The sequence below is a fragment of the Gobio gobio genome (assembly GCF_949357685.1).
Source record: "Gobio gobio genome assembly, chromosome: 7".
Taxonomy (NCBI): domain Eukaryota; kingdom Metazoa; phylum Chordata; class Actinopteri; order Cypriniformes; family Gobionidae; genus Gobio; species Gobio gobio.
The window spans coordinates 27,927,778-27,947,155 of NC_137103.1; the positions used below are offsets into that span (position 1 = coordinate 27,927,778).

At 39.0% G+C, this 19,378-nt stretch overlaps 1 protein-coding gene across 1 annotated transcript in view; it reads right to left on the reverse strand.

The window, feature by feature from the left end:
• The window catches only part of asic4a (acid-sensing (proton-gated) ion channel family member 4a), a 138,147-nt gene that overhangs the window by 8,671 nt on the left and 110,098 nt on the right, over positions 1 to 19,378 (reverse strand). The window contains exons 2-6 of the mRNA XM_079821095.1: positions 6,114 to 6,258; positions 5,731 to 5,858; positions 3,258 to 3,411; positions 2,253 to 2,306; positions 111 to 264 (exon numbers count right to left, since the gene is read on the reverse strand). Coding sequence (XP_079677221.1) covers positions 111 to 264; positions 2,253 to 2,306; positions 3,258 to 3,411; positions 5,731 to 5,858; positions 6,114 to 6,258 — 635 coding nt within the window. The remainder of the gene's footprint in view (positions 1 to 110; positions 265 to 2,252; positions 2,307 to 3,257; positions 3,412 to 5,730; positions 5,859 to 6,113; positions 6,259 to 19,378) is intronic.

The following is a 19,378-nucleotide window of genomic DNA, read 5'->3' on the forward strand; positions in this document are numbered from 1 at the left end:
AAAAGACAATAAATGTGTAATCGTATACATTCATTATATATTCAGAATCAGTACAGTATTAGGCCTCTTTCTGTTTAAAAACTATATTGCAAGTGGAAAGGTTGCCACACCTGATGTAGTCTTCTGACTTGTCGTATTTTCTAGATAGGTAGCGAGCCGAGCCCTTGCTGGGGATTTTAACCATGGACAGCTCTTTACCATAGCGGGTCAAGTTGCAAGGAGTTTCACAGGAGCATGTGTCACCTGAACTTTTCTGAAGCAGTGCTGCAAAGAGGACACACATGTCGGTTTAGAGCAGGAGACAGATGCGTTTGTGTGTGGGTGAGAAGGTGCTCTAGCCCACACCTGCACACCCATTCTTCATTCATCAAACTAATGTGGAGAGATAACACCAGCGCTAAATAATCATCCATAAGATGCTTGAAACACACTCAGCATGTTGTTCAGATTTAATTTAGTTTCTGAAGGGCATCCAGAAGAGAGCACACACACTCGACCTCCCTGAGAGGAAGTATCATGAATGTCATGCTTATAAATTTGTGCACTGAATGCACCACATATTTAGCATTAGTGCCTTCCATTTAGAACAAAATTTACTAGACATGCCATGACACCGCCTATTTGATTTATATTATTATATGCAGATTTTGCAGTTAAGGAAGCTACTTTGCAATTTGTCATGCCTCATAATTTAAAGTAGTTCAACTACAGTCAAGCTACCCTTTTACCCTTTTACACACTACAAGCTACTAGTAGTTAACTAGAGTCTGAAAATATATAACAAGCAATATCCCTATTTTGAATATATATATATATATATATATATATATATATATATATATATATATATATATATATATATATATATATATATATATATATATATATATATATATATATATATATATATATATATATATATATATATATATAGTATGTAGATTATGCATATACATTAAGCTGTATGTATCTAGCATCATGCTTGAACTACTGTTCAAAAGTTTGGGCTCTGTAATATTTTATAAATTATACATTATCAACATTTAAAATAACTGTTTTCTGAAATAATATGTTTTAAAATATAATTTATTCCCGTGATGGCAAAGCTGAATTTTCAGAATCATTACTCCAATCTTCAATCTCACATCCTTCAGAAATCATTCTAACATGATGATTTGGTGCACAAGAAACATTCTTATTAATATAGGGTAAGTTTAGTATAATATAGTAATTAATAAAGTATTCATTGATGAACATGAAGTTCAAAAGAACAGCATTTATTTTGAAAAAACAAACAAACATTTGTAACATTATAAATGTCTTGACTGTCACTTTTGATCAATTTAATGTGTCTGCAGAATAAATATATTAATTTCTTTCAAATAGAAATTCATAGTTACACTAAATAATACAAATACAATTGAAAAACTGTAACAATAATTTATACTAGTCAAAAAGTTATACCTAAATAATAGTTTGATATTATTATTATTATTATTATAAATACTATTTTAGAAGAATTATTGTAATAAATATTAGTTAAGTTATTTAATATGAAACTTTGACATTTTAAAAGTGATTAATTTAAATGAACTGATTCACTAAAATAAACTTCTTAATGCTTTATATGAACAAAATAGGTATTTTAAGCAAATTCGTATGTGTTAATAGTGTGTGTTGTGCTGTTATGTGTGTGACTGACATGTTTGCGTATTAGGGTGAGAAAATAAATAATTATTAAAGTAACCTATCAAAGTTGATATTTCAGTCAGAATATTTGAATAGGTCAAGCCAGTGAATGCAAGTACAGTCCATTCTTTCAAGATATATCTGGATTTAGTTCAACTACCCATTAAATGGGGTCGGGTTTCCTTTTGACTGCGGAGATAATTAAATTTCTGGCTTATTAGATAAGGACTATCATAATTGTACCGATACATCTCTCATCATCAACTTTTCATGAGCCGCTCCATTTACGAGTGCCATAAAATCAGTGGAACAAGACACCTACAGCAAGCGATAACGCCATGAGGGTATCAGAGGGTAATGCACTAAAGGGATGCTCTGTAAAAGATGTCAAAACGCTGGAGACTATTCTCCTTCTCTTTCGGACTGACTGAGTAATCCCTGTCTCTCCCACCCCAGATCATGCACAGAATCATCTGTTTATCTGGGATTTAATTATTTGTGCCCACAACCTCCAGAGATATTACACTCCAGGGCGCTAGCAAAAATGAAAAATGCTTGCTTACCAAGTGCTTTGTCCACACATTTGATATTGCTGGGAGTACAGATATCGGCATCTCCTGAGAAACAAAATACATAATGACTCTGATCAATCACAAGCAAAATGATTGCTGTTATTTCACCGGCAGCCAAGGAAGAAAAAGTGTGAGCGGCAGAGAAAGAGACAGCGCCGCTCTGCTTTGTTATTCATCCTAAAATGATGGAAGGCAGCGTGTGACTGAAGGAGATGGGTTTGCTTTCACCACGCCTCCCTCATGACCATCAGTCTAGGCCTAATTGCACCCAAATATGAACTGATCCAAACCCTCCCCAAAGGCACGTTTATAAAGTCTTTAAAACCCAATCCCCATCGACACACAATACCGCAGGAGGTCCAACTAGCCCCCCGAATCCATCAAAAGTGCAACTGGTCTGAGGAAATATGCATGGCACCTAAGAGAAAATGGCCTTTGAGTTAATGCTTTCGGTCTCTCTTTTCAATTTGCATTATGGGAGATTGATTTGAAAACATTAAAAGAGAAAAGCAGAGAAGCAGAGCTTCCATTAGAGCCCGGCCTCCAACAGTCACACGCTCTCTGAAAAGCCACGCTGATAACAACTCAGGTGTGGTGGAGTTAATTAGAAAATAGGTTTCTGGGGACAGAGAAAGTCCTCCAATCCATATGTCGTCGGTTTTCAAAAGAGGAAATAAAAGTATTTGCTTTTTTTGCTGTTTGTCAAATAAATGCTTCGAGTGGAACGTAACAAATCAGCAGGTCTGGGTTCATCATTGCTGTCAGATTGCGATCGTCTAGATTTTCCCTCCATTCGCCCGAATGAACTACCCGAGCTTCTCGTATTGTGTGACTAGACAGTAAGTTAATTTAGAGACTTGCTTTAAGCTTTCGGCTCCACTGCCTGGAGCAAATTAGATGAGAAGAGTTTATTCATTTAGTATTTTAGCAATTAGCAGAATACATTAGCTCGCTGATTAGGTTGAGTGGGAAATGAATGCAGCGGTGTAGCGTTACCCGGCATGTGCACCATCCTGCAGTTGCACTCACGCAGAACCTCTAGAGTCTCGCAGCGCAGGCGGCAGGCGCTGATACTGTAGGTATCGTAACCCGGGATCATCTGCTCACTGGTGGAGCGGCAGTTCCCCCAAGGCTGGGGCAGGTAGGTCAACTGCACACAGAGAGGGAGAGCAATGAGAAGAACAAGGAAGATAAAGTGAGAGGGAGACAGACAGAGAGAGATTGCAATTGTAGGAGAGAGACAGAAACAGAGAGAGAACGAGTAAATGCAAATTAAGTATGCAAATAAGCAGCGTTTTCCAGCTGCGCCACAATTTTAGAGAGCATAAAAACCTGAAGTGATTGATAAAAGAGTACGATTTTATTTGTATGTGGCTCGATTTTCAGAAGGCTTAATGAGTGGCCTGCCTTTGAAGCAGAAATACTGCATTCAGCACTCATTTCTAAGAATGACATTGATCATGTACCAGTCTGACAGAGGAGTTTCAGGCGCTTTTAGACAGATCTGAGTTTTAAAGGGGTCATGAACTGGCTTTTAAAATTATTTTATACTGTTGTCTGAGGTCAACTAATGTTTTTTTACATTCAAAAACATCATAATGAATAAGTAATAGGCCATTTTCTGCCTTGGTTTTGAGGCTCTCTCAAGACACACTCGGTTTTGATGGGCATTCCACACTGAAGACTTGGAAGTAAATGCCAACGGCTAGGATTGGATAAGATTTGCACCACTCCTGTCGGATCCAATATAGAAGGCACAGCATTGTGTTTTAATCTTAATATGTCTGCAAATCCAGTTTCAACCTCTATCTTGCTTACAATCGATTCTGCGGTGAAATGAAGCGAACAAACGCGAAATGTCTTACACACGTGAGCTGGAACCGGCATGTTTGTTGCTCGGTAGCGTGACCCATTTAGCTCCATGAGTCGGTGGGCGGGCTTGAGGCGGTGCTTCCGCATTCTATGACGTCACGTCAGTGGTCGACATATTCTGAGATCTCTCGTTTTCTGGGCCTGGTGTCTATAAAAGCTTTTCTTTGACTAATAATGACATTTTCAGCTCTGAAACTTACAGGATATTCTTATATCACGATGAACTATTATATATCAAAGGCTCAAAGGAAAGTTGATTTCTCAATTCATTACCCCTTTAAGATATTCCAAAATATAGGCCTACTGGACTACAAAATTTTGCGTTTGTAGTACAAAAGTACTTTTGAAGTCACTCCACCCTAACTATTTTCTAAATGCATGTTATTGATGTAATTGTGAAAGATTCATCAATGCATGTTTTGTTTTTTTGACCTCGTAATTTTTAAACAAGATGTCATAACTTTATCTTCCAGTGAAATGTCTTCTCTATGGTGACTTATACTGGACATCTCCAATCATATAGCATTGTTGATGCCTTCCTCACATCGACTGCAAGCTTGCATTCAGATCTGACTTCATTCAGTCAACAACCGATGGATAAAAACAAGTCCCACGCACTATTTTTGTACACTACGATTGACATTACAATATGGAATGTTTTTTATTTAAAATAAAATGACTTATCTCAAAAAATAGAAGAATTTCCAAGGCACTCTGGTAATGTAGAAAGAATTAAAAAGCCTTTAATATATCATGGCAGTATTCATTTAAAAACAGGTGACACCTACGCGTTACGGTGTCAAGCCTTCATCAGGGTGTGAGGGTTATAGTCTGTTAGGACTATAATTTATTAGTATTGGCAGTTCAACATGCTCCATCCTCCTGATTAAAATACATAATGTCATATGACACAAAGATACAGTAGGTACAGTTAAAGTTGGTGTACTTGGACTCAGACTGCAGTTATGAATGAACAAGGACTCGGATGCACTCGGGTGGACCTGTACTCGATCTTGACAACGACTCTGACAATAACTAACAACATAATATTAAGGTGACAAGACATTAATAAACGTCTCCCACTCAAACTCAAATGCTTAATACTTGAATTTGACTCTGATTTGACAAGGTGGACTCGGGGCCAACACTAGGTGCAGTAGGGCTTGGAAATGGAATCTCTCCTCCAAAATTCATCCATGCTTATGTCACAAATAAGTAAATCCGGACCTGCTAATACATGCATTATGTGTGGTTCAACTTTGCAAGCATGATGGCCCTTCAACTGTCAGTCACTTTCTCAACTCTATGTGTTTCACACTTGCAAAAGAAATCCTCCTATGCTACTTGCTTGCTTACATGCTTACTTTTTATTTATTTCTTCACTATATTCACAATATAACAAGCAAGCGTTTTTTTTTTTTTTTTTTTTGGAAATGTTGTATGGCAAGAGCTGCACAACAATTTGTCAAAAAAAAAAAAAAATGCAATAGGGGGAATACAAATGTGACTATATGGAACTGTACTTTGAAGCTCTGATTTTATCATAGGTGGTACTTGGCCTGAAAGGTTTGAGAATGATTCAAGGGAAGGGTTATACCCTTTGCTCTTGACAGGATACAAAGGTCTGGAATCCCGGAGAGACTCCAAAACCCAGCTGATGGATGTAGGGTGGCTCATCCTGACTGTGGATCTGAACACGGATTCCTGCCTCTAAAGATGTTTCATCTGAAAAAAAAAAATGAAAAAACAAGAACAACTGAGGTAAGAGAGCAGAACAGGCAATATGAATGGGAATGCAAAGATAAGCCTCACATATCCCCCTATCAATACAAATGGGAAAAACAACATCACAAATAAACCTTGAATTTAAACATGTTTATCTTAACAGCTTGTGCAGACACACTTCTGAGAACCAGAAAATATGGGATGACTTTGCAACTTTCGGACCAGAAATCATCTCTGTGTGGCAATATAACTCACTTGTCTCTTTCCAGATAGGCAGATATTCATCCTGCTGGATATCCAGCATAATCTCCAGCCCGTTTCCCATTCCTCCTTGCTTTGTCTTCCTGGAGGTTGTTTTGTTGCCGTTGAAAGTATAGCATTTCCCATATCTTGTGTAGACCTATGAAAAAACACAAATGATTAATTAAAAATGTCATACTCTGGCATCGGGTAGGCCAAAACAACAAACAAGCTACAATCTTTGGAAGCCATAACCTTTGTTTTTATAAGATTTAATACTTTCAAATGAACCTTTTGATCCCTCAAAGGGATCCCCCCAAAGATATGCCTTTTAAGATGCTTATGATTAATTGTGGAAAAGGCCATTTTAAACATTAAAAGTTGTGAGGCATTTCCAGCTCACAAGAAACGCCAAAACAGACATTAATTAAAAGTTTTACAATGTATCATTCTGTCAGTGGACATTTGTATTTGGTGGCATAACAGCCAATGTTTTCTCTGTCTCATTCCTGTCAGATTCATTTTGACGAGAGCGTAAGACAGTTCTACAATCCGTACTACATTATCATGCAATGTGTTTGTTCCTCAAACAAGAGGAAAATGAATTGTCCACATCCTCAGAAACATATCTGCCAACACAATGAAATCCTCACATCAAAATAATTGCTCCACATGGGAAATATTGATAAGAGTAGACTAAATCAAAAGCAATAACTTTTGAAATGGACTTAATATCCTTCCATAAACCACAACCACTAAAAATGAATAAATACATATAAAAGCAAGCAATTGTTATTTATTGTGCCTGTCTCTCTTCAAGCAAAAGTGACAAAAAGACTATTATTCAGGTACTATGCAGCCTGACGCGCAGGACTCCGTAATGAAATACTCAAGAATAAAAGACAAAACCACTGACAAATAAATGTCAGGAGGGAATGGATCAACAAAAAGCACAGGTGGATAAAAAAGAACTCTAAGTGACTGTCCAGTACCTTAAAATACAGGGGGGGAAACCTGCAGACACAATAAAAACATTTTATAAAATAATTTCTCTTCACATCAGTCCTGAGTGCCCAATTCTTTCTGACCTTTACTTCTGAAGATTTTTGGTTCCAATCTTTAAATGACATGTAACCCATGTAACCCCTCCAACAAATAAAAACAATGCTTGATTTGTTGGATTAACTGAAAGCACAGACAAAGAAAGAAATAAATGTTAGACAGACTCTTGAAATTGCTGAAAAATCCAGTATGGCTCTGGTCTCCAGCATATGTTGTGTTTTGGATGCTGGAAAATTAAAAGTCTGTCCTCATTTATTCAACCTCATATCATTCCAAACCTGTAAGGCTTTTGTCTATATAATTAAAGTGAACGGTTTAAGTTGTAGTAAAATTACTGAAAGTGAAGTAAAAATAAATTCATTTTAGTTCTGTTCCTGGTTACCTGTGTGCCCTGTAATTTGTCCCGATTTTCTAGTGTTTGATTAATCATTCTGTTCACCTGTCTTTCATTAATTATCTAATTTAGTCTGTGTATACGTATATACTCCCTGTTTTGTTCAGTTCTTTGTCCGGTCTTGTCTCTGTGAAATGGAAATGGTGTTTTTGCCCTGTATCCAGTGGATTATTGAATTAAAAGACTATTTCCTTGCATTCTTCACCTTTGTGCGCTCTATATGCAGCCACCATTGACAGAAGACCGGACCGAAATAACCGCAATGACCATATTTTTTTTCTCCCCTTTTGATTTCTTTTTTTTCCTTCCCCTCATGGATTTACCTGTCGTTCAACTACTTTGCTTGGAGCAGAGGAACTGTCCAATGGAGGACCATACCCTGGACTTCATCAACCTGGTGTGCCAGACTCACTATCCAGACCACATGCTCTGTGTTTTCTTTTACACCAGCCCTAGCGAGCGGTCCAAGGCACACTTCCCAGTGGACGGTCCAAAGGAAGATTTTAATTGTGGAGTGGGTGCTGGCATTTAATGGATTGGCTTTTACCATCTGCCCGGCTGATGAAGACACTCCGCGGGTTCTCCTATATCTCAGTTGGTACCGTCCAGTTCCGAGTCTCCAGAGTCCCCACCCAGGCTTCCTCTCCCACCTCCTTTACCAAAGCCAACCAGTGCGTCAGCCCCATCTTCGCTGAACCCCTCCATCTCCCCTACTTATCCATCCACCCCACTGTGCTGCATGAATGTGCATTTGAGTTTCCAGTCACCAGCTCTGTCCTGACAAGAGGATTACCAGGCTTCACGTCACTCCTCCGAGCCCTTGACTCCACCTCGACCCTCAGATCCTTCAGCGTCTTCTTGGCTCCACGTTCCCTCAGCTCCACCTGACTCCCTCGTCCCTCCAACCCCACCGTTGTCAGGCATCAACCCAACTACACCACAGTTTCCTCTCCTCTGGCTCTTCTGGCTCCATCTCTTTGCTCCGTCAAGGTCCTCCTTCCCTTCAGCGTTGCCATGGTCCTTGCTCCCTCCGGCTTCGCCCTGACCTGCCGAGCCTGCAGTTCCACCTCGGCCCTCCGGATTGCTGGTGTCACCCTGAGTCTCTGTCTCCTCCATTCCACCTGGGACTCCTCCATCTCCATCATTCGTCACCATGGTATCATTGAGGGATTCTCCACCACAGCTCCTCCCTCCCTTGATGCCGCCATGGGCTTACTTCCTGGCTGGTCTCTGGGTCATCATCCGGGTTCCTCTGCACCTGGCGCCGTGTTCCACTACCCTGTGTTTCTGCCCTGTATCCTGTGGATTATTGAATTAAAAGACTATTTCCTTGCATTCTTCGTCTTCATGCGCTCTATATACAGCCACCCGTGACACGTGGAAGGGTGGCGATATCATTTAACTCTTCTTTCTTACATCAGCTTGGAACAGTGTTTATTTTAAATATAAATTAAGAAAAAAATTATATTTAACAGTGGGAATAAAGGATTAGGAGTAGGCGTAGGGGAGGTAATATCGAGAACAAGTATTGTCTTAATAAAGCAGCACCCATTTATGATTTTAATATACACTGAATATGTTGTTATTATTACATACTGTTTTATAATATACTTCAATACACTACACTACACTACACTAGGTACAATTAGTATCTGTATCTGAGAGCAAAGAAAATACTGATATTTATACTGTAGCATATACAAATAAAAGCTAATTCAAAAATATTAATAAAACACTATTCATAAGTGTAATGTGTACAACCCAAGCACTACATTTTAATTCATGCAATAGCTTTGTGTGAGAGACAGATTACATTTAAAATTTTGGCTTGATAGCACCATTATTTTCATTGTATTGAACAGACAGCATAGAAATTCTGCGAAATTCATAAGTTTTACTTGTGAACAGCATAATTATGGTGATCAATCAACTAGACTAGTACCTACCTACCCAGCATAAACCAGCCTGCAAAGAAATTCATGCTTTTCATCAGAGTGACTGGCATTAAAAATTATTGTTATAAATCAACCAAATTTCTCCAGCAGCGAGGCTTGTTCTGATGAGAAGGGACTGTTAGGGGCCACACTTGTATGTAACACATGACTGTTCATTTAGCAGCCTGCATGTGGAGTCTGATCTCAGCTGGCTCCATGCTGAATCAAAGCAGGGCTCTTCGAGCAATATGGGCGTGCAGTAATTGCCAGCTGCAGCTGTGGACGCCGCACACCATACAGCTGTAATTAAGGCTGGAGACAGCCAGTGTTTTCACAAGCAGACGCTGGTCAAAAGGGATAAAAGAACACGGATATAAACATCATTTTATATAATCAGACTGCTAATAGAAAACACACAAACACCACCATAGCCATACTGTTTAGTACACATACACACATAAGTGTGTCAAATACATTGATGCAACCTAATTTCACTGTAATTTTGACCTTTTTAAGTGTTCTATCATTGGATTACACAAGATTTTAAAAAGGTAAAAATCACAGTGACTGAGAGAGTGCAATGAAGAAAACACATACAAATAGAGAAAACACCAGCAAATTAAGAAAACACATTCATCAGTTTTGACAATGCACAAATGATCAGGATATTAAAATAAACATAAAAAAACTCACTTTTCAGGTCATCAACTCCATTGACAAGTGGACATTGAACAATAAGCATTCCCAGCCAGGTTTGTCACTTGTTGGGGTCCCCTTGAAATATTTCCATAGTGGTCTGTGCTATTTGCGGCACGTTTCTGTATTTGGTTGCACATGTGTTGTCAAACTAATGAAGATATTTTCCTAATTTGCTGATGTTTTTTCTACTTGCATGTGTTTTTCTCAGTAGCAGTGCATTGAGCTCTCTCAGCCACCGTACAAAATGTTAAATATGACATTTAAAGAAGTCATTTTAGTCAGCATCAAAGCCAGGTTTTCAGCATGATGATGTGCAAACTGCCTTTTTGACTGACATGAGCTATTAATGTGAGAAGGGTCAGTGGAGACAGAGGTCCAGCAACAATCGATTCAGTCCTGTTTATTGACATGTTTAAGTTTCCATAGGTGCTCTAATCCAATCCAATAGAAAACCAGGGGGACTGCATAGAAAGAAAAGATAGCAAATACCTCTCGTTCCACATTTTTGCTCTGAAACATCGACTTTCAAGGGATGGTCTACTTTGTGTTCACAAATGATTTTTAGGAGGGCAATGGAAGCTTTCCCATCATACAGCAGTGGAAATGGCTGCTGGCACAGTCTCCTCTGCCTCATTTCTCTGCTTTAGAGCCCAGTGCCCAGAGCGCCTCTGATTGATTGACCATTTTCTCTTGTTACACCTCGCCCAAAGTCAGCAAAGGTAAACAGTCCAACATTTGTCTGTTCCCAGAAACAGCCATCCAGCCTAGTGTGCTATATAAATCCTCCAGGTGCACAACTGCCCCTGTCTGATGAAATATGGGCATTCAGATTATTATTTTTTTTAATGTAAATCTAAATATTTTTGTCAAAAGAAGTCTTTGTCTATTAGATCCCACACAGCAAAAAAAAATAAAAAATTCAATTATAGAGTTTTTTTTTTTTTTTGGCCAAAATATCTTTCAAATATCCTAAATATCTGTTGTAAACAGTGCTGCACAGTAATCAATTTCTGAGAAAAAAATTTGAAATTTGAAATCAACCCAAACAAACACATTGCTTCGCCCCCAAAATGTATGAACATGCAATGCAGGAGTGGATGTCTCTTTATCATAGCTGAAGCAAAGTAAAATAATGCTTTATGTAAAAATTAAGCAAAGATGACAAAAAAATTACAAGGAAGAACAAAACATGAACATACAGTACACAAGAGTGTACACTAATCAGGCATAACATTATGACTGGTATAACAATGATTATCTCTTCATCTCAGCACCTGTTAGTGGGTGGGATATATTAGGCAGCAAGTGAACATTTTGTCCTCAAAGTTGATGTGTAAGGATTTGAGTGAGTTTGACAAGGGCCAAATTGTGATGGCTAGACGACTGGGTCAGAGCATCTCCAAAACTGCAGCTCTTGTGGGGTGTTCCCGGTCTGCAGTGGTTAGTAACTATCAAAAGTGGTCCAAGGAAGGAACAGTGGTGAACCGGCGGTCATGGGCAGCCAAGGCTCATTAATGCACGTGGGGAGCGAAGGCTGGCCAGTGTAGTCCGAACAAACAGATGAGCTACCGTAGCTCAAATTGCTCAAGAAGTTAGTGCTGGTTCTGATAGAAAGGTGTCAGAATGTAGCCTAGAAATCTAGACGCACCCTAGCGGCAGCAAATATAATTTGCAGCGAGGGCGTCTAGCAAATCTCTGAAAAAACCAAACTTAACATTATGACATAGAGTTGTGGTGGTTCCGCATGCTACTTGGAAACAAAGAAGCTGGCGAACAGCGGTCTTTCGAATCGGCTTTGGCCGCAACTCTGGAAGACTTGGAGTTAAGCTTTTCTTTGAAAAAAGAACAAAGAACGTCACTGAAGTCATTCTTAAAAAAGGACGATGTGTTCAGAGTTTTGCCGACCGGATATGGTGAAGGTTTAATCTATCAACTAGCTCCGCTTCCCCTTCTTCGTTTCTCTGGTTGGTTGTAGCCCCTGCCAATGGTGTGTTCCCAGACCCAACATCTTGATGTGGGTCTGGCTTGTCAGGCTAGTCAGAATGCACAGTGCATCGCAGTTTGTTGTGTATGGGGCTGCATAGCCGCAGATCTGTCAGGATGCCCATGGGAGACCAACAAAATATTAGGAAGGTGGTCATAATGGTATGCCTGATCGGTGTATAAAAGCCAGAGTTTGTTGTAAGTCACCAGCACCTCACCAGCTCTAGACAAACTATGACACTTAAAACTGTCTTGGCTGCTCCTATAGTTATAGAATTATGACAAAAGCATATCTTGTTTCTGTGAAACATAGCAAAACCAATGTTACTCATGTATGGAGGAGAAACAACGCAACCTCAGCGTCCGTTTTCAGGCCTTACTGCTTAGTTCTCTCCAGCACTGGAAAGCTTTCCTAATATTAACATGGGGCCTAAAGCTCTTGCCTGATCATTATCTTTTTCCAGTGACCTTTTCTCTTTTATAATGTCTCTCAGCCACAGTGCCAGTGAAGTGCTGAATTCTGTCACCCACTAATTCTGTGACCCTAGGCGCTGTAATGACAGGAGGGTTAGGATTAGGATTGGGATTAGAAGTAGGTCGAACAAGCTCAATACAGCACATACTAGGGTCACATAATTAGTGGGCCACAGAATTCGGCACAACATCAGTCATCTCTATACACAAACTAGGTGTGAACTTGACTGCTATCAAATATTATAGCATATCACTATAAGCATATTTTTGCAAATATAAATTCGCATTCAACTTTATAGTGAAGCCATGTGGAAATCTTTTTTTTTCCCTAATGACTTCCATTTATTTAATAACAGTTTTGGACTGGGACATCACGCTTGCGGCATGACAATTACATGCGTCTTGACATATGGCTTCCAAACGAAGCTATCTGTCCGAAGCAGAAAAAAAAATGTGTCAAGAACAAAGTAGGTATATATTTTTGTATTTTTAATTCTTATTTAGTCTTGACAAACCAATAAATTAATTAAAAAAAAGATCAGTTTGTCAGTATATATCAATAATCAAAACGTTCTTGTGCGTGACATTTAGAGAATTATTTATGTATTTTCGTATGTTTACTTAAGCTTTCTTGGATGAACTATATTCATTACGTTTTAGTTTCATTAGTAAATCACGCATTTGGAAAATCATTCCAGTTTTTCTGACAGCTAGATAGTGTCAGAGCGATACTTTCATAAAGCATTTATTTAGCTGTCAACTGAAATTTGGATTTAATTTGACTTCTTCTTACTGTAGTTTAATGTGGGTTTTTTTTTTAAAGGTTTTCCTTTACACATTTTTTATATAAAGTGATATTTGTTGCACCTTCCATATGAAATACTATTGTTATTTGCTCACGTACCCTGCGTCCCAAGGTCCATGCTATCCATCCTAAATAGTATGTAAGATTAAAATATGTGTGTCCCAAAGCATAGTATGTTGAAAAGAGCATGCCAGAAGTCCCCGGATGGTCTACTATTTCTGGTAGATTTTCTGGTAGATGTGGATCCATGCACACTATAACAGCTAATATTCCCCACAATCCATTGCACTTTGAAGGAGGATTAAGTTCAAAACTACAAACACAAATAAAAAAGTGTTAAAAAAACTACTAAACATGGTGGATGTGAACGCCCGACGGTTCAGAGGCTTAGATACAAGGGTTTGAGTGACTAATAATCAACATTTAAGCTGATATTTATTTAATGTTATCCATCTTATATTTCATCTGCAACGTGAGCCTTTATAAAGATCCGTTTGGCCATTAACTTTTAAATGCAGTTATGTATTCATATGAGGAGAGTCTCTGCATGAAAGACCCATGACTGGCAGAACATGTTACTGCATTTCTCTTCGATACAGTAGGAAATGAAATTAAATGAAATATGGAGGATGTTTACTGTGACAAGATGATTGACAGGTCAGTTTACGTGACAGGAGCCGGGTAAATAAGCGACAGAGAGCAGAGAAACCGTTAAAGACGCTATTTTTGATGTGATAGTATGTCCCCTACTCTTCTGCTCCACACTCAAAAGTATGTATTTTTTCTTGACAAAAAAAGACTACATATTTTTAGGGCGTAGTACAAGTAGGCGAATTGGGACGCAGCATCGCTCTCCTCCCCCATCATGAGTGTATATGCCCCCTACTGCTGATTGGCTGCAAGTGTATTGTGGTGCTCGGTCTAATCCACTTTCAACAGTGTTTTCGCTAACTGCACTTTTAAGGTACATTTTTTTTAATAAATTGATTTTATTTAAACCTATAAAGCTGCTGTCCGTAACTTTTTTGTGTTCAAGATTGACAAAAAATTATATAATGAGAATGTACAACATGAATCCATTTTCCAAACCGTGTTTTTGTCTTACCCTGAATCATTATGGTACACTTATAATAAGTGTTTATATTGGGCCTATTTCAGACCAGTCTGGTAGGAACCGCTGCGGAGGACCACAGTCCCTGCGTGATTCGCCATAGACATAAACAGAGAGAAGTAGTTCCGGCTGCAATGTTCTTTCGCAAGACCGCTAAGCACAAAACCGCTAGAGCGCAAAAAGTTAAGGACTGCAGCTTTAAATTCTAAAATATATTAAAACGTGTATATAAAATGTACTTTGAGAGGCAAGAAAATCTATTTTTTTAAAACATATTTTGGACAGTATAAATATATTTAGTTTAATATACATTGCCAAATGCAATTTTTTTTTTTTTTTTACTGTATGGGATTGAAAGCATTTATTCTCCCCAAATGTAAATATATCATCATAAAAAAATTCCTGTGTAAATATAGAATGCCTACTTTTGGATAAACAAATCTCCATTTGCAAAAGCTAACCTGAATTTAATGAATTTGCTGAAAGTACAGTCACATAGCAGTCTAGAGGTGGAGAGGATAATTTTGTTGTGACAAACAATATTTGCTTGCCTTTTAAACCATTTCACAGTGAACCACTAACACACAAGCTTTCAGCCGCAACCTTTATTGGAGAAACGCCTGACTGCAAAGCATTTGCATAAATCTTCCCTTTCCACTAACACCCAACTTAATTGGGCTTAATGTCTGGCCATTAACTGTCCTCGGCTACTATTTCCCCTCTAAATTGCTTTGTTTCTTTCCCCTTCCACTCAGTTTCATGCGCATTTACTATCTTTCTCTTCCTGCCCTGAATTTCTGCACAACGATGAAGAAAAACCCAAAGCCTCTCATTTAAAGAAGGCACCTGACAGATTCCACTCTTGGCTGTTCTTCAATTATCCAGGGAACTTCAGTTTCTTAACATGCAGGATGTGAGTTGAGGGAGAGACTCTAAATATAAAAAAAGTTTAAATTCAGCACTGGTGTTTGAAGGGTTTGAGCTAACTGCCTCATAAGAAATTTGTAAGGATCAAAGTGCTTGAGAGTGTAAAATGTATGAGCCGTTCCCTGGTCCCAGTAAAAGGGGGTACTTTGATTGACAGGATGGTGATTTAACCATTAACCCAAGAGATATATCTAAAAGGTATATTGCTAAATAAATCTCAATGTTAAATTCATGTATACAATCTTACATTAATTTACATGTAAACAATGTAATTTACATGTTTACAATCTGGGGTGCGTTTTCCAAAAGCATTGTTAGGCTGCGTTCACACTGCAGGCTGAAACGACCCAATTCCGATTTTTTTGCCCTTATGCGACCTGTATCTGATCTTTTCATGACAGTCTGAGGCTGTGTTCACACTGCAGGGCTTAATGCTCAATTCCGATTTTTTGAAAAAATGCGATTTTTTTGCAAGGCCGTTCACATTTCCAATTAAATGCGACCTCCTGTGTGAACGTGAAATGACCCAGAAGTGACCCGCATGCGCAGAAGAGTACTCAACGGTCAACGACGTCACTTGTTGTTTACGGAAGTAGCCAAATATGGGTGTCAGCATTGGAGTTCGTTTAGCTTTATTAAAGTTATTTTCGCAACGGAGCCAGCACCATTACAACCTTCTCATGTTAAGAAGAAATTAAAAAAGAGGAGGAGAGCAAGGTTTTTGGCCATGGCGTTTTGTGGAGCAGTGGTAGCAACGTCGGTACAGAGAAACGTGTGTGTGTGCGGAGTCGCAGCCAGGAGTAGTGGGATACTGATGTGAGTGGCTTTACTGATACCGAATTCGTCAGTAACTTCAGAATGACCAGATCCACCTTCAATTATGTTTGCGAGCGCCTTCAACTAACTTTGTCACGGGAAGAGACACGTCTGCGGCGGCCCATAACAGTGCAGAAACGCGTTGGAGTTGGAGTGTATTGGCTAGCAACAGGTGCGTACTTCTTCTTTTATTGGCGGTTAGCAACTATTTTTTGTGCATTACCGCCACCACTGGACTGGAGTAAGGAACGGGAGTTACAATGATGACGTTTGTCGCGTATCAACGACGTGCGGGTCGGATACATGTGACCTGGCAGTTCAGACTGAAGACGCATTTCAAAAGATCGGATATGTATCGGATTTGGACCACATACCCAAGTGGCCTGGGTCGCATTTGAAAAGATCGGATCTGTGTCATTCAGACTGTCATGAAAAGATCAGATACAGGTCGCATAAGGGCAAAAAAATCGGAATTGGGTCATTTCAGCCTGCAGTGTGAACGCAGCCTGAACGACACAGATCCGATCTTTTCAAATGCGACCCAGGCCACTTGGGTATGTGGTCCAAATCCGATACATATCCGATCTTTTGAAATGCGTCTTCAGTCTGAACTGCCAGGTCACATGTATCCGACCCGCACGTCGTTGATACGCGACAAACGTCATCATTGTAACTCCCGTTCCTTACTCCAGTCCAGTGGTGGCGGTAATGCACAAGAAATAGTTGCTAACCGCCAATAAAAGAAGAAGTACGCACCTGTTGCTAGCCAATACACTCCAACTCCAACGCGTTTCTGCACTGTTATGGGCCGCCGCAGACGTGTCTCTTCCCGTGACAAAGTTAGTTGAAGGCGCTCGCAAACATAATTGAAGGTGGATCTGGTCATTCTGAAGTTACTGACGAATTCGGTATCAGTAAAGCCACTCACATCAGTATCTCACCACTCCTGGCTGCGACTCCGCACACACATGTTTCTCTGTACCGACGTTGCTACCACTGCTCCACAAAACGCCATGGCCAAAAACCTTGCTCTCCTCCTCTTTTTTAATTTTCTTCTTAACATGAGAAGGTTGTAATGGTGCTGGCTCCGTTGCGAAAATAACTTTAATAAAGCTAAACGAACTCCAATGCTGACACCCATATTTGGCTACTTCCGTAAACAACAAGTGACGTCGTTGACCGTTGAGTTCTCTTCTGCGCATGCGGGTCACTTCTGGGTCATTTCACGTTCACACAGGAGATCACAAAAGGTCGCATTTAATTGGAAATGTGAACGGCCTTGCAAAAAAAGCGAATTTTTTCAAAAAATCGGAATTGAGCATTAAGCCCTGCAGTGTGAACACAGCCCAAGTCAACTATGTTAGCAAGTTTCATTGTTAGCAACATAGTTCAATAATTTGGTGTTTTGCGAACTCACTCTCGACAAGTGGTTAAGCATAGTTTATTGCTAGTATGACATGGACTTAAATAGATAATGTTCTTGTGCAAAATAATAAGCTAACATGCAGCAGAATCTATATCTTTCATTCTATACTATATCTAATGTCTTTTTACAACTTTTAGTTTGTCAAGAGAATAAAAGCACCATTTTTGAAGAGTGTGTGTGTTCTTGTACCTGGATGTACCACAGAGTATGACGTATGATTGAATTAAACATCTGTAAATAAAGCAAAACAACAGAGAATAAGCAAATTATTCCTCATAAGCCATGATTGTTATTTACAGCAATACGGCCTATATTCCTCACAACATCACAGCAATAGCAAACCACAATGATCCCATCAAATCCTGATGGACAAAATCAAATCCCGCCCTACATTTTTTTTTTCTTTTTCGAGAATCCATTTCAAAAGGACAAGAAAGGAAAGGAAAGGTGATCGAAACTTCCATTTCATGTCGACTTTTCAGAGATCAAACACACCTGAGCAGCCGTTGTTCATTTATTCAGTTGTTTTACAGAGCCGGTAAACATTTTTTTTTCTCACATATAAACAGAAAACAGAAGTCATATCTCTTAAAATGTGTAGTCTGGGATTGCTACAATGGATTCATGCAGACTACCTTTAAAATTAGCTGAAAACAGGCGTTGCAACTCGACTTGCATTTGATTTTGACAGTAACATGTCAATACATAAAAAAATACATAGCAGACACATATTGTTTGAAATAGTTTCATTATTAAATATTATGTCTTAAATAAAATACTGCCTCTATATGCAGCTCACTAGGTTTTAGAACAGAGCGCTAGTCTTCCTTTTACCTAACATATCAAAATCTTCTGAGTAAATGGCGGAGACTTTTAAACAGCCAGTCTAAACAGTTGAGCCAGAAAGTGCCATGCAGCATTACGCTCCATTAGTTCGGCTCTCGTGGGCAGCTGTTCAACTCTACATCTATGGTATTTCTTTGGCAGGCTATCAAACCCGTTATATTTATTGTATCAATTCTTAACTTCATTAAACAACTGACTGGCAGTATCTTTTCCTAAGCAGCTTATCCCTCATGCACACCATGCAGAAAAATGGGCCACGTCTCGAGGACTCATCGACACCGCTTTACACTTGTTCTGAGAGGATTATCACAGTTCTTTATCTTTCTGCATCAATCTGAGGTAGAAATGCTCACAGATCCCACACAATCTGACACTCAGATGGGACGTATCAACACAAAAGAATGTCCCTTCCCTATTGTGATTGTTCATAAACTGAAAAATACATCAAGTAATCACAGTAAAGAGGACTATCAGTCAAACGTTGTCAAAGGTCTGAGAGAGCATGGGAGTGTGATAATAATGTAATGGGGAAATCCCTTCAAGATAGCATCAAAGTTTTCCATTACAATGCTACAAGCTGAGGATACTGGCAGAAACATTGTGGCTCCTTAAGGAATATTTCGGGTTCAACACAAGCTCTATCGAAAGCATCTGTGGCGGCTTGTGAAAATAAGAATCATGCTCTTACAATGCATTTACATGCTTTTATGTATTCTTTAGATAAATATTTTTTTGGTTAAACTTTTTTGGTTCATAGCAAGCAGATATGCATATAGTAGATTTAGATGTGTGGGTGTGGATGT